The 16,044-nt window shown below is 35.5% G+C and overlaps 1 protein-coding gene across 6 annotated transcripts in view; it reads right to left on the bottom strand.

Annotated features, from left to right (window-relative positions):
- Positions 1-843: 843 nt before the first annotated feature.
- APIP (APAF1 interacting protein) overlaps positions 844-16,044 on the bottom strand; it is a 32,565-nt gene continuing 17,364 nt past the window's right edge. For 3 of the 6 annotated variants that reach the window (XM_030917803.1, XM_030917801.1, XM_030917802.1), the window contains 7 exons: positions 14,791-14,885; positions 13,057-13,157; positions 8,582-8,630; positions 6,846-6,963; positions 6,389-6,524; positions 1,811-1,978; positions 844-1,292 (listed from right to left, as the gene is read on the bottom strand). In XM_030917803.1, the coding sequence (XP_030773663.1) occupies positions 1,193-1,292; positions 1,811-1,978; positions 6,389-6,524; positions 6,846-6,963; positions 8,582-8,630; positions 13,057-13,157; positions 14,791-14,885 (767 nt within the window). In that variant the 3' untranslated portion in view covers positions 844-1,192. The remainder of the gene's footprint in view (positions 1,293-1,810; positions 1,979-6,388; positions 6,525-6,845; positions 6,964-8,581; positions 8,631-13,056; positions 13,158-14,790; positions 14,886-16,044) is intronic. The other 3 variants (XM_010358374.2, XM_030917804.1, XM_030917806.1) reach the window with 1 other exon arrangement.

Below are 16,044 nucleotides of genomic sequence, written 5' to 3'. Positions count from 1 at the left end.
CAGCATGGCAATTTCTCAAAGAGCTAAAAGCAGAACAATCATTTGACTCAGCAATCGTATTACTGGGTATATACCTAAAGGAATATAAAGCATTCTACCGTAAAGATACAAGCACACAAATGTTCACTGCAGCACTCTTCACAAGAGCAAAGACATGGAATCAACCTAAATGCCCATCAGTGACAGAACGGATAAAGAAAATATGGTACATATACACCATGGAATATTATGCAGCCATAGAAAAGAACAAGATCATGTCTTTTGTGGGAACATGGATAGAGCTGAAGGCTATTATTCTTAGCAAACTAACACAGTAACAGAAAACCAAATACTGCATGTTCTCACTTATAAGTGGGAGCTAAATGGTAATAACTTACGACTACAAAGAAGGAAACAACAGACACTGGGGTCTACTTGATGGGGGAGGGTGGGAGGAGGAAGAGCATAAAAGATAATTATTGGGTACTGAACTAAACACCTGGGTGACATAATATGTACAACAAACCCCTTGACATGTTTTCTCTGTAACAAACCTTCATGTGTACCCCCAAACCTAAAATTTAAAACAATTTTAAAGAAAGTACTTTCTGATTACATCACTGGTTTGATCAAGATCTGTTTGGTTAAGGGAATTTGAGTTAATACCACCTGATCTGAATTTCACAACTGATCCCAATATAAAATGAGTGCCCTATTGCAAACTATAGGGAAACACTAAAGTTAATAGGGGAAATCTATAAAATTATTTTGACACTAACATTGAGGGATAAATTTGGACTTAATGTTTCACATATATTTTCTGACACCAACATTAAAACAAGAAAATGCTCATTCCACAATGAGGAAATTTTCCAGTGAATTTTATTATCACCAGCATCTTTAAAAATTAAGAGGAATTTTCTGAGAGTATATATAAAAAAGAAATTAAAGGCAAATATTTTGCTGTTAAGGATTTAAAAATAAACAAAAACATAGAGTATAAAATTGTCATTTCACTGTCCCCTCATTTAAAATTATAAGAATATAAGCAAATAACATCCAATGTCAGAAGAGATTCAGGGTGACCATTTGCAGTATTTAGTGGTAAATTAGTAGCATCATGAAAAATTTCAATTCATTAAAAAAATAGCTTTTATTTAAATAATAATTATGTTGAGCTTTATCTCTGTATATAATTAGACTTCCTTTCGGCTTAGACAATTCCATTTTCTCCAACTGGGAGCTGTGAAGGATCAAGTCCTACTTTCTTCATTGATATGGCAATATCAAATAAATAGTCATAACACTCACACCTGTAAAAGAAAAAGCAAAAGGAACCAGTGGTTATTGAACAACAGAGTTCTCCAATCCTAAAGAATCACATTTCTCCTTTCTTGCAGTTAACTCTGCTTTGTTCCTAGTACGTATTTTCTCTCAATTCTAGGCCAAAACTTTATTTTGCCCTCAACATTTTTAAAACACAGAAAGGAATCATATTAAGTCATGCAACCATATTACATACCTCTCAGGAAATGAAAGAGAGTTTAAAATATACTGCCTACATAAATTTACATTTTTTTAAAACTAGATGTCACTTTCTGAAATAGAACTTTCGTAACTTGGGATCTGTGTCTTCTTCCTCTATCAACATTCCTAGAGCCTTGCCAAACAATAGCTCATCCAATCAATACTTCTTCATGAATGAATATATAATAAAAATAAAGTATCTAGAAATGATGATAAACAATTTAAATTTAAACCAACTGACATACTTTATTTTCTTTCACATTTAGCGGGAGGTAACTTTTTTCCCATGTTGATTTACACTCACATGGTTTTGGCCTTCTCCCATGTTTCCCCCCACACATATACTCCATGACGTCTGACCAGTACTGCACAGGAGTCTGGGTATTCATTCATTGCATGAGCCATTCGATCTTTGAGGTCTTTCTCCTCAGGTGTATTCTCAATAATGGGTACCACTAACATATCATCATATCTGTAAGACAAAACAAGCCATTTTTTTTTCCATTAAAAAAAATCAAGCATTGCTATGTGTATGATATGTAATTTTTTCAAGTAACCAGTTAGACACGCTCTTTGTATCTGGAAAGCCACTCCAAATTATGAACAGGATATTGCGTGTTATTCTATGTATCTTGTATAACCATCTCTATCAAAAGGTACCTTGGGAATGTGGCAGGCTTGGTCTAATCCTAAACCTAAGTGGTAGAAATTTGTAAAATAAACCAAAACCTAACAAAGAAATCATCGAGATCATACAAACGTTTCCTTGAAGCAGGGACACTCATAATATTTACACAAGGATATGGCAAATGATATATTTCAGAATCAGAAGCATAGAAAAGATTAAAAATTGAATTATATATTAAGAATTTCCCAATAATACAAAATCACTGTATTTCATTTCTGCAGAACCCCAAAGTATCTGAGATAGGCAAACCAATAAACACAAGCATGGTTTGTGGCACTAGTATCTCAGATACTTTGTAGTGCTAAAACTTAAAAAAAAAAAATTCTAGCTAAAGTATTCAGAAATTGCTACTGCAGGGCAAGCATAGACTAAGTAGTCATCATGTGACTGATAACTTGGCCAACCATTATCATTAAGAGTATAGAGCTGCCCATTACTTCACTTAAGTAAAACAGAGGTAATTATAGAATATCCTTAACTATGGCTGAGTGCGGTGGCTCATGGCTATAATCCCAGCACTTTGGGAAGCCAAGGCAGGTGGACTGCTTGAGCTCACGAATTCAAAACCAGCCTGGCCAACGTGGTGAAACCCTGTCTCTACAAAAAATACAAACATCAGCCAGGTATGGTGGTGCATGCCTGTAGTCCCAGCTACTCGGAAGACTGAGGTGAGAGAATGGCTTGAGCCCGGGAGGCAGAGGTTGCATGAGTCAAGATCGAGCCACTACACTCTAGCCTGGGCAACAGAGCCAGACTTAGTCTCAAAAACAAACAAACAAACAAACAAACAAAAAAATACTATCCTTAATATTGAAGGAATGAATTGCTAGTCTCAAATCTTTCCTAATATTGGCCAAGAGAACCACAAACTTGTATTTTTCTCTAGCATGCACTCAATAGTCAGATATATTTTCAGGAGCAAAATAATTTCACAGCAAAATAAGACCTGAAAGCGAATTCAAGCCAATCCTCCCACTTTACAAACATGACACTGATCCAGACAAGTTAAATGAGAAAGAGAGCCAGGATAGCTCTTTGACCCTCAAAGAGTATTGTTTTCACTGTACCATAGACACATTGCTTCTGAAAGGGAGTACAATTATGTTATATATATGTATACCATTATACAACTATAATATATGTATACATATATATTATATACACATGTGTATACGTATACATTATACAGATACATATGTTAACCTTCCCTGGTAAGAACTAGTACAGTCATGACAGAAAACATGTTTCTGTCAATGTCAGATCACAGATATGATAGTGGTCCTATAAGATTATAATGGAGCTGAAAAACTCCTAACCTGCACGGACCTGGTGGACTGAACAAAGGGGGTGAACGTAGGAATAAAAGATAAAGACAAGAGAGTACATTTGGAAGAAGGGGTCGGGGGCACCTTGCCTCTAGTGGACAAGGGCCCTGAGCTTTACATAGCCCTCCATATTTATTGGTAAAAGAGACAACGAGAAACAGGGGGTGATCGTGGGGGGGTGATTGTCAGGCAGCTGTCAGGCAGCCGTTTGGTTCACAGCAGGCTTCGAACAATAGATGCTAGATTTCTCAACAGATAACTTCAAGGAGCCCTGCGCCAGGGAGTGATGTTCCTCAGCAAACCTTTTGGTGGCAGGTGCACGGTGAGTTTGCTCACATCCTGCATTCATGATAAACAGTTTGCTGTTTGATCATACAGCCTCCGGTGGAATGCTGAGTTGGTCACGATCCCTTTGGCATTTTCGGCTCCCAACAACTCCTATCGCCTAATGACTGCTTAGCTGTCATAAGGTTACAGCACAACATATTATGCAAATATCTGTGGTGATGCTGGTGTAAAGAAACCTACTGTGCTGCTAGCTCTATGAAAGTACAGCATATACAATTATGTACAGTATTTAATATTTGATAATGATAATAAATGACTATGTTAGTAGTATGTATTTATTACACTATAATTTTAAAACACTATTTTAGGGTGTACTCCTTCTACTTATATAGTTTTTAAAAAGTTAACTGTAAAGCAGCCTCAGGCAGGTCCTTCAGGAGGTATTCCAGAAGACGGCACTGTTATCACAGGAGATGTCAGCTCCATGCATGTTACTTGCCCCTGAAGACCTTCCAGTGAGACAAGGTGTGGAGGTGGAAGGCAGTGATATTGATGACCCTGACCTTGTGTACACCTAGGCTAATATATGTGTTTGTGTCTCAGATTTTAACAAAAAAAATTTAAAAAGGTAAAAAAAATTAAAATAGAAAAAACTTACAGAATAAGGATATAAAGAAAATATTTTTGTATAGCTGTATAATGTGTGTTTTAAGGTACTATTACAAGAGTCCAAAAGTTAAAAAAAAAAAAAAAGTAAAAGCTTGATAAACTAAAAAAGTTACAGTAAGCTGAGACTATTAAGAAATGTTTTCAATAAATTTCGTGTAGCCTAAACGTACAATGTTTATAAAGTCTATAGCAGTGTAATGTTCTAGGCCTTCACATTTACTCACCACTCACTCACTGATTCACCCAGAACAACTTCCAGTCCTGCAAGCTCCGTTCATGGTCAGGGCCTTAGATAGGTGTGACACTTTTTATCTTTTACATCGTATTTTTTTACCGAACCTTTTCTATGTTTAGATACACAAATACCTACCATTATGTTGCAATTGCCTACAGTACTTTGTACTGTAACCTGCTATGCAGGCTTGTAGCCTAGGACCATTAGGCTATGCCCTGGGTGTGCAGTAGGCTATACCATCTAGGTTTGTGTATGTATACTCTGCTGTTCAAGCAATGATGAAATCACCTAGTGACACATTTCGCAGAACATATCCCCATCCACAGTGACATGTGACTGTATTTTAAAGATGTTCTTTATATAAAATATAAGCTTAAAAAAATACAGTAGAGAATTTTAAACTCCATCCTTTCTTACCTCATCCAGCTGTCATTGCCCTTCTTTTGATTAGACTCAGGATTCTCTTCAAATTCAGACACAATAACACTGCCTCCTGAGCTGTGATAATGACTCTATTACTCATTTCCCAGCTAGGCTCCAACAAAACTGCAAAGGGCCACCATGTTTGGCCTCTCTACAAAATTGCAAAGACTCTCTTATGCTCTGTTCCTCTACCTTACCTTTTCCCTCTTTTCAGAAAAACTGATTCTTCTGACCATTTTTATTTCTTCACCAAAACAATAAAATTCATATGAAACTGATAGCACCCGTAAGGCCTCTCCTTCAGCCTCAGATATGGAAGAGGCAATCTGGGACTCTACTTTCTTCAGTATGTACACTTCTCTTAATTTAAATATTTAACTTTTGTAAATTGGTGTTTCACGGTCCTGAGGAATGCTTTAAGCACACAATAAATATTAACCGAAATCAAATCAATATCTCAGTGCACTAGTTTAAACATGTACATTCCATTATGTGCAGTAAGAATACGATATTGTGGTAATAACACTTTAGTAAAACAGGCACCGTTTTCCTCTAAACAAGGCAAGGTAGAATCAAGCCCTTTGGGAAATTAAGAGTGAAGGTTCAGGAATGAGAATGCTAATAAACTCAAATGAAATGCTTAGCTTGTCCCTGAACACTGAGAACACGTTTCTTCATGCCATTATATTCTAGAATTATGAAGAATTACTACACTTTTGTGGACCGGTGAATTTATTTAAACTGATCTAGAATGGTAATCTATACTTACTATCCAATCACCTTCCACACTGAAAAATTCTAAAAATATAGAGATCTACTTTATTAAAAAAACTTACATAAATATGAAAATATTCCAAAAACACTAAATTAAATCATCATGAAGTATAAACTTTAGTCACTGCTCAAATTTCTGAAGACAAAGTGAAGGTGAAGACATCTTTGGGTGCCTCAATATAGGAACATAGTCTTTCCATCATGATAGAACTCTCAGTCAAGATTTTTTTCAGTTTACTTAAACAAACATTTCATTATTCATATTGCTAATAATTTACCATGGCTGGGATAGGGGCGGGAGAGGAGGGAAGCATCCCATTTGTGTCATGAGAATAGGTCTGGAAGTGTAATATTAAATGGAGTATTATTTAACACAGATCCCACGACATCTCATTATACGCATAAAATGATCAGTATTCTATTTATCAAAGAGAAGGAAGAATTCTTTTCAAATTATTTAAGAAAAGGAAAAAAAAATACCTATAATACCCTCCGGAAGTACATTTCTTTATTCCTTTTATCATCTCTTGATGTGTAATTTTAAACTCCCGTCCTGGAAAGAGAAGGGTGGCCATCACAGCAGCTTTAGAGTGGGTATGAATCACTGCACCTGCTCCTGAAGGAGGAAGAAGAAAGCCGCATGCTCAATGAAGACCGAATTACAGCTTTTAAAGAAAAAAAGTCCATATAGTTATACATATGTATACATATGGTTATAGGCTTATTTTTCCTGGCATGGAATAGGTTGGTGGTGGGCACAAGGGTTAGTGGAATAATGGACCTTCCTCATAGGTTGATGTGAAAACTGAGTAAGTTCATGCACCAAGTTCTTGCATATGGTGGGTATCCAAGAAATGTTAACTGAAATAATAATTACCATTATTTAGAGGAGCCTACTCTGCAAATATTCTTTATGTTGAATACATTTTCTGCATACCTCTCATTGTATAAGCATTCATGAAAAGAGGAGTACACTGGCTTTTTTTTAGCTTCTTAGATGGCAAAGGTCCACTTATGTCCTTTTCATTTATATCACAAACAAACATGTCTTCAGGCTATTTATAGAGGGAAAAAAAGAAAAAAAAGAAGGCTTATAAAATACCAACTAGAAATGTTTCTTTTCTTGTGTACCTATACACAAGATACAAGAAAGTGTTTATAGTATACATACTTGTGTATATATTTAGTATATATTATACATAGAGTGCTAATATATGTATATACTTTACATTTTAAATATATAATTATAGTTTCTCAAAATAATTTAACAATTTTGAGAAATAAAAAATGATTTCTACTAGTAAAAATATTCTCAAAAGTTTAATACAAATCTCAAAAATTAAAAAAAATTTGAAGACAAAAAATGATAAGGAAAATTACTATATAATGATTTTACTGCTGTCATTTCATCAATTTAGCTTCTCAACTTTGCCTTATAATTTCACAACTATATTTCAGAGAGCCTATATAAAGAAATCGACATTCCAAAGATGGGTGTTAATATTTTTTTCCCCACATTTTGTAAAATAAAACCAAAATTTTGAGTAAAATTTTCTAACCCTTGAGATCTACAGGTTTTTCTTTTTTTTTTTTTAACTTTTATTTTAGGTCCAGGGGTACATGTGGAGGTTTGTCTTTTTTTTTTTAACTTTTATTTTAGGTCCAGGGGTACATGTGGAGGTTTGTTACACAAGTAAATTGCACGTTACAAGAGTCTGGTGTACTGATTATTTTGTCACCCATGTAATAAGCATAGTAACTGACAGCAGTTTTTCCATCCTCATCTCCTCCCACCCTTCACCCTCAAGTAGGCCCCAGTGTGTGGCCTACTTGAAGGCTCCCTTCTTTGTGATTGTATGTACTCAATGTTTAGCTCCCACTATAAGTGAGAACATGCGGTATTTGATTTTTCTGTTCCTGCACTAATTCACTTAGGATAATGGTTTCCAGCTCCACTCATGTTGCTGCAAAGGACGTGATCTTGTTCTTCATTATGGCTGCATACTAATCCATGGTATGTATGTACCACATTTTCCTTATCCAGTCTACTGTTGATGGGTATCTGATCCACATATAGTAATGCATGTGTACTTCTGATCTGTAGCTTTTATCTGCCAGGGTTTATCAAAAAACTACAACATAAATGTTTTATTAACAAAGCAGCTTTTCTTTTTTCTTGTATTAGAAGTTAAATAATTATGTGTTTGCTTTAACTAGATTTGGGGTATTATTCCGGTATTAACACAGAATGAGACTTCTCAAAATCTGAAACAAAGTTTCACAACTTGAAATCTTGAAATTAGAGTAACTTTGCTATTATGAAATATGAATTAATTTGGTTCATCTGAGACCATCAATCTGATTATTCCACCAGCCTGATAAAGATCGTAGTGTTATAAAGCTGCAAAGTCATACTTGTTCTTTACTGTGATTTAAGATTGCACTATTCACTTTTGCCCCGTATAGGCTGAATAAGATTTCAAAACATACACTGGTTGTATGGAGGATATCTACCACCTTAAAAAACATTTAATAATTACTCAATAAATGTTTGTTGATTAGTTATTCAAATTGTTGTGATAAAATGAACGTTTTCTCTTAAAATTAATTCCATTTCATAAAACAGTAATTAAGAAGAAGAGACACTGAGGTTAAAGAATCCCTTTATCATACCTGAATTCGTTCCTTTTGCACTCCTGAAGGAGCAATGTAGATTTCATCGCTGGCAACACAAAACATACAAATTGGTATTTATTTATTTCCTGCTTTTGCACAAAGAAAAGTATATCTTCACAGTCCAATCATGCATGTCCTTTATAAATCAAGCAACACAGCCAGTTGCTTGATTTAATCATAGATTTTGGCTGCATAGAAAGAAAGTCAAACTACATCAATGCCTTTGTAGTGCTGGTGGCATAGTAGAATTATTAGTTGTTGCTTTTGTCTTCCACGTTTTCATATATATTTATTCTTTTTATAGTGCAAAGTTGGTGGTAACCAGGTTTTTATCCAGTTAGGGGAATAAAAATCTGAAAACGTAAGTCTTCAGTGTCTTTAAACATGAAAAAGCAGAGTTTAACCTATGTGAAATACAGTTATTCTAAAATCCAATCTGGAAAATATGCTCAATAGAAGTATATTTCTGTCATGCAAAGAATCAGGTTTGACTTATTGTTTGAAATGCTCTTATTAAACCATGAAGTTCAGAGACCTCTGCTGGATGGTTTCTTAAATTACTGTATTAACACTGGGCTACTTTTTGGATAGAATCACATGCTTCCCATTTGAAAAGCCATACATATCTTGGAAAAAATTTAGTAAAAAAAAAAAAAATTTAGTACAAAGAGTTCAAAATATAAGAATGGCTACATGTGAAGATTTCTTTGTTACAAGATGTTGGACTAAGGAAGATGCTATAGCCTACCATTTACCACAAGGTGCTCTCAAATTTGATTTGGAAATTAATTTCAAATCTTGTCTAAAGTCTCTCCACCCTCAACAACAACTAAACAAACGTCCCTTGGCTCACGTATCAGATTTTTTCTCTTCTCGTTGGATATCTTTGATAAATTACCAGTTTCAGTTGCCGCCAGAGAGTATTAATGAGCTGCCACATATATGTAAACCAAGAAAATGCCAGTACCTGCATGCTCTAGTTTCTGCCAGTAAGGCACAGACATAGGGACATTGAACACATATCAAACATTTCATAGTGCAAATGAGGATGATGGCCTATATATCAAGCTGCTGAAGTTCAGGTTACTAATAAACCTGTAGGCTTGGAATCGATAAAAATGTACGGTGAAACAGAAGTTTCTTTAAGGTTCTACTGATGAAGTCTAGAAAACAAATGTCTGATAATGTGAGTGGAAATCCAATGCACTGTAAGCTGCACGCAAGCATTCGCTTTCATGAAGTGGTTATTGTTTCCAAGTTCTGCGACATAAGGATAACATAAAGGGACATTCCTCTGGAACCAGTGAGAATGGGTTGGGATCATACTATTAACAAGGGCTCTTTGTGAATACCAGTGATCCAAATCCTGTGTCCTTGTGTAACATGGAAGAAGCTCTAGACTCATGTATGGTACGTGGTCCACTCACCCGCATAGATAAGTGCACTTGTGAGTCTTCTTATGTGGGTAGAAATTTATGCAGTCCTGAGAATAGATTCAAATAAAGTACAAAATGGTCTGCTGGTAAGTAAAACTAATCTATAAAGTAGGGTATTCTGTTTATTCAGTGACTTGGTATGCTGAGTCCTGTAAATGTCTTTGTAAAACTGAAATTAATTTAGACTTTGATGAACTTTGGATAATTAAAACATTAGCCAAATATGTTTTAGAAAAACATATTTATACCTACAAAGAACAAGATATCTGGATAAAAATATAAAAATGACAGTGTTTTTTGGAATAGAAACACACCATATACTAAAGTGAAATATCTACTTGGTGCTTTAAGCCACACACAGAAAGCATTTTGAATTTCAAGTTACTAAATTTTGGAATATACTTCTCCGTACTCCTGCATTTTCACTGTGGTAAGCAAGGGCCAACCCCCAAGAGGTCAAAATACATCTATGTTCAGTTGCTTCTATTTTTATTTGCTTTCTGGTCATTTAAAAAATAATTTAAATCTTACAGTGCTTCAATTATTTTGTCTACAATATGACTTTATTAATTGTAGTCCTAATCACATGCAACAGGATCAGTCTCTCCGACACCTGTCAATACTACTCTGTGAAAATAGGAAATTATAAATTTGAAAGATAGGGATCTAACCTAAACCCAGTGGCTATTGAGTATCCTGGAATTGCCTTGATTACTATTATTTTTTCGGTCCTTTCTTTCCTTCTTGTGTCTTAATTTTTGGTACCACACACTTGTGGCATAAGCTGGAATGGCCGAGTCAAACCTTGGAATCAGTAAATCATTTTATGTTCCCAAAGAGCTTATTGTCTATATTATTCTGGAATCATAATTTATTGGGTTTGTACTTTATTCCAAATTTATTTGCCCTAAGCATCAAAGAGCCAAACTTTCACTAACAACATGAGAATAGTATTGCTGATAATGCTAGTGACTTATTAAGTCATTTAAATATTAGGGGAAAAAACCAACCTTTTACTACAAAGTATTCATTTTACTACATAAAGCACAAATTTAATAAGATTCCAAATACAGTACGATATGACTGTGGCTCTTTCCATCCATGATCTCCACACCCATTAAGAACTAAGGATAAAGCATTTCACATATATGCTGAAAATTTCCTATAAGCTGATTGTAGTGCTATAAAAACCCATTTAATTTTAAAAGATGTGCCAATGAGTGGTTTGTGGTGGCCACATACAATGGTAGTGCATGGATTAGTAAAATTCTACTAGAAAGAACATAGTTCTTCATGTCTTTTTGATAAGAAAAGTTTCATCTTGAGTCCTGCATTCACCTATTTCTAACTTGGCTGGTTTTTTTAAAAGAGCCAGTTGGAAATGGTTATTTTAGCTCATTTGATAGAAAGCTTTATTTTATACATACATAAACTATTTCTGAACATGTAGATAAAAAGCAGTTAACTAAAGGCAGCATTTAGAATATGATTTATTATAAATAATACAGTTGGGAAACTGTATTACTGGGACTCAACTTCTAAATGGATACATGAAATAAGAATAAATGTTGTTATCATAGAGTTTGCTGTGAATAGGCCATCTTGAAAGTTTTGGCAAAATAATGTGAAAGCTTGAGCAATGCTGTATTTACACATCAGCAGCTAGGCTGATGGTAAGAGAGGAGGCACAGATGGATTTATTGATCTACCATGTGGAACATAATCTTACTAGACTGAGAGTACACTTATATCCCTAACTGTGCCAGAATGAAAATTTCATGAGTTAACTCAGTAATTTAAAGCAGATAAAATTATAATGGCATCATCTTGTGGTATACCATAGACTCCCTTTTGTTCAAAATGTTCTGATTATATTTAACATTCCATTCGTTAATATGCAATGCAGCCTCCTTGGGGGCATGCCTATATATACTTATCAGCACATAAATATTTTAATAATCCAATTTTGTTAAAGAAAGTGAATTAGAATGAAGTAATAAATCAACATCACTCAATTTAACACACAGCCTCCAGACAATAATATTCCTAACACATTTCAGGAGGAAAAAAAGATTAATCCTATGTTGGAAATCCTTGAATGAGATTCTATAATCTTAATTTCATTGATAGCAAGTTACTTCTTACTAACACTTACTAATGCTTACTTTATTTATCTTCTTGAATAAATGACACTAAAAAAATACAATGAGCAATTGAATACTATTTATCCTTCCTGCTTCAATTTAAGTCCAGTACATCTTATTTTGTCCTCTGAGGAATACAGATTAGCAGGTATTATATTCATTAATGATACAGATGCTTAGAAAGCATACTCCCTTTCTTTTGATTCAATAAAAAAAAATTAGGATTTTTAATGATTAGTCATCTGTATTTAAGTGACTTTAAAATATGTATCTAGGAGTCCAAGGCAGGTGGGTTGCTTGAGCCTAGGAGTTCAAGACCAGCCCATGCAACACAGTGAGACCCAGTCTCTACAAAAAAAGAAAGAAAGAAAGAAAGAAAAAATTAGCCAGGCGTGGTGGTGCATGCCTGTAGTCCTAGCTACCCAGGAGGATGAGGTGGGAGGATTGTTTAAGCCTGGGAAGTCAAGGCTGCAGTGAGCCATGATTGCACCACTCCAGTCCAGCCTGAGTGACAGAGCAAGACTCTGTTTCAAAAAACAAAGTACCTGAACCTTTGAAACAAATCCTATCTACCTAGAGAGGATCCGCTGGAATTTCAGGTATATGAACATACTTGGTAGCATGTTATTTAACTCTGATACTCAAAAACTGAGGACTAAATTATTGTGATCTGAAATTGTGGTTCTTGAATCTTTAGGTATTGGATATATCTGCAGCTTTTGTACATTGCTTCCATTCAGTTATACAAACGTCCACTTGTCCATTTAGAAACTAAAGACCTTCAGTATCACATAAAACTGACCATCAGTTGTTCTTTGGATATAAAACATTAGACTCGCTGTGGTCTACTCAAATGGAGAGTTCCTAGTAATAAAGGCTGCCAGAAACTTACCCATGCTTCAAGCTAATTCCTCCTCCAGTCCCAGTGACCCAGCCCAAATGGTAAAACTGTTTGCAAAGTTCTGGGATCAGGTATCTTGGATGCTCCTTGTCCTTAAAAAGAAGGCAATGATTTTTAAAACAGACATCATTTTATCAAGTAACTATTCCAGCTGGTGTTTCTAATAAGAAGCTAATTTAAGAAAGTTTAAGAAAACATACTATAGAAAGAGTACAGTGAGGGAAAAAACTATTACAGACATATTTTGTTTTTAATGTTTAGAAAGTGGATCTACTACATTATTTGGCAACCTGGGATTATTCAGTGTAGGGCCATATAGTCCAACACTAAGGAACAGGCTGCAAAAACAAGGTGCGGAAATGCCCAGTATACATTACAAAGCATCAACTAAAATGGCTGAAAGAAAACAGAATCTCATGCTGAAGGAAGTCTGTCCAGAACATTTATTTACACAAAGCACCTTATTTAACTAAGGCTTGATGATATATATATATGAGATATTATGATAGTTACACGTTCAACACATACTCTGTGTGTTGGTTCAATTGTATTTTTATTCCAAAAAAGTCCTTTTTCCCATAATGATTTTAGTTTCTCATTGCAAAAGCAATATATACTCATTATAGAAAATAAAGTGAAGCAAATTACAAAAAACACTAAGAAACAATCTCAGTTAATACTTGCTTAACCCATTTTACAAAGATATGTATTTATGAGTGTGTGTGTGTGTGTGTATGTATACAGATAAATACCAAGCCTTATTTTTGTAAGTCCAATGATTACCTCTCTAGAAAAAAAAATCCATACCATTTTCTCCTGCTTTTTTGTGGTTTAAATTAATGAAAACAAACAAAATAAAGAAGAAATACAATGAATTCCATTTTGGGCAGTCTCATATACAATCCTTATCTTGAAAATAAGTACAAATGCTGAATAAATTATTTTTAAAAATATTTCAAAACAAGTTGTTGAGCTGGCAAGAAAGTAAGGTTTCACAGGGGCCATAAAAAATGAGAATGAGACTCTCACACTAGTTAGAACAGCGATCATTAAAAAGTCAGGAAACGATAGATGCTAGAAAGGATGTGGAGAAATAGGAACGTTTTTACACTGTTGGTGGGAGTGTAAGTCAGTTCAACCATTGTGGAAGACAGTGTGGCGACTCCTCAAGGATCTAGAACCAGAAATACCATTTGACCCAGCAATACCATTACTGGGATTCTACTATAAAGACACACACGTATGTTTACTGCAGCACTATTCACAGTAGCAAAGACTTGGAATCAACCCAAATGCCCATCAATGTTAAACTGGATAAAGAAAATGTGGTACATATACACCATGGAATACTATGCAGCCATAAAAAAGGATGAGTTCACGTCCTTTGTAGGGACATGGATGAAGGCAGAAACCATCATTCTCAGCAAACTAACACAGGAACAGAAAACCAAACACCACATGTTATCACTCATAAGTGGGAGTTGAACAATGAGAACACATGGACACAAGGAAGGGAACATCACACACTGGGGCCAGTTAGGAGGCGGGGGGCTAGAGGAGGGATAGCATTAGGAGAAATACCTAACGTAGATGATGGGTTGAGGGGTGCAGCAAACCATGGCACGGGTATACCTATGTAACAAACCTGCACGTTCTGCACATGGATCCCAGAACTTAAAAGTATAACAAAGCAACAACAACAACAACAAATGAGAATGAGACTACCTGGGAGAGTAGTGAGCTCCAAAGCCAGAATGTTCCTGAAGGTATTGCAAAACTCTGGTGACCTTGAGCTTCAATTCTGATAGCCATGTAAGCCACTAGAAGCATGAGATAAAACCCAGGCACTGATCAATTCGAGGGAACCTAATGAAAAATCCCCACATAAACTGGAGACCCCAATGAGGTCCACCTTCAAGGTAACAGTGAACAAAACAAGATTCACTGTGGAGAAAATCACAACAAGGAAGCATGCCTTTACAGGTCCTGTCACTGGGTAAAGGGGGAAAAACATCTCTGAGTTCAAAAAGGGATCATTATTTAACAGGCTGAATTCTCAGCTACTTAACTGAATACTTGAAATTGTGGTGTTTTTCCCCAGATTCAGTGCTAATGTTCTACTTACTCATTTTAAGTATTACAAATGATGACTGATGGAGTAACCTTCAAAACATAAAATTAGTAACATGAGAACCTAGAAATTGCTAAAAGTTCTGATTCAACTTAGACTTGGAGTGAGCTGACTTAAAAGTCAAATCCACACTACTGGATTTATTGCTTACATGACTTTGGGTGTCAGTTTACTTATCCCTACAATGAAAATGCTGTGAGGATTAAAATGAGCTACAATGGACATAATGCAATCAGCACAATATCTGACACCGTCAATGTCAGTTTCCTTCTCATTTTAAAGAGCTGAAAATTCTTGAATTAAAATAGCAGATTATAGGCATTATTAAGAAATTACTTTAGGCCGGGCGCGGTGGCTCAAGCCTGTAATCCCAGCACTTTGGGAGGCCGAGACGGGCGGATCACGAGGTCAGGAGATCGAGACCATCCTGGCTAACACGGTGAAACCCCGTCTCTACTAAAAAATACAAAAAACTAGCCGGGCGAGGTGGCAGGCGCCTGTAGTCCCAGCTACTCGGGAGGCTGAGGCAGGAGAATGGCGTGAACCCGGGAGGCGGAGCTTGCAGTGAGCTGAGATCCGGCCACTGCACTCCAGCCTGGGCGACAGAGCGAGACTCCGTCTCAAAAAAAAAAAAAAAAAAAAAAAAAAAAAAAAAAAAAAAAAAAAAAAAAAAAAGAAATTACTTTAGACAGAGAGGGTAAGGTTGGTAAGGTTTTGTTTTCTTTTAATAATGCAGCTTGGTAAGGTTTTTTTTTTTTTCTTTTAATAATGTAGCGGCTTAAAGGGCCAGGCTGGCAAGCTTTGATATGCAAATGCCAGCCATTAGAAACTGGGTCCATCCAATATGG

This window comes from Rhinopithecus roxellana, chromosome 15 (assembly GCF_007565055.1).
Source record: "Rhinopithecus roxellana isolate Shanxi Qingling chromosome 15, ASM756505v1, whole genome shotgun sequence".
Classification (NCBI taxonomy): Eukaryota; Metazoa; Chordata; class Mammalia; order Primates; family Cercopithecidae; genus Rhinopithecus; species Rhinopithecus roxellana.
The sequence above is the reverse complement of the archived record's forward strand: the minus strand, read 5'-3'. Positions and strand labels throughout refer to the sequence as shown.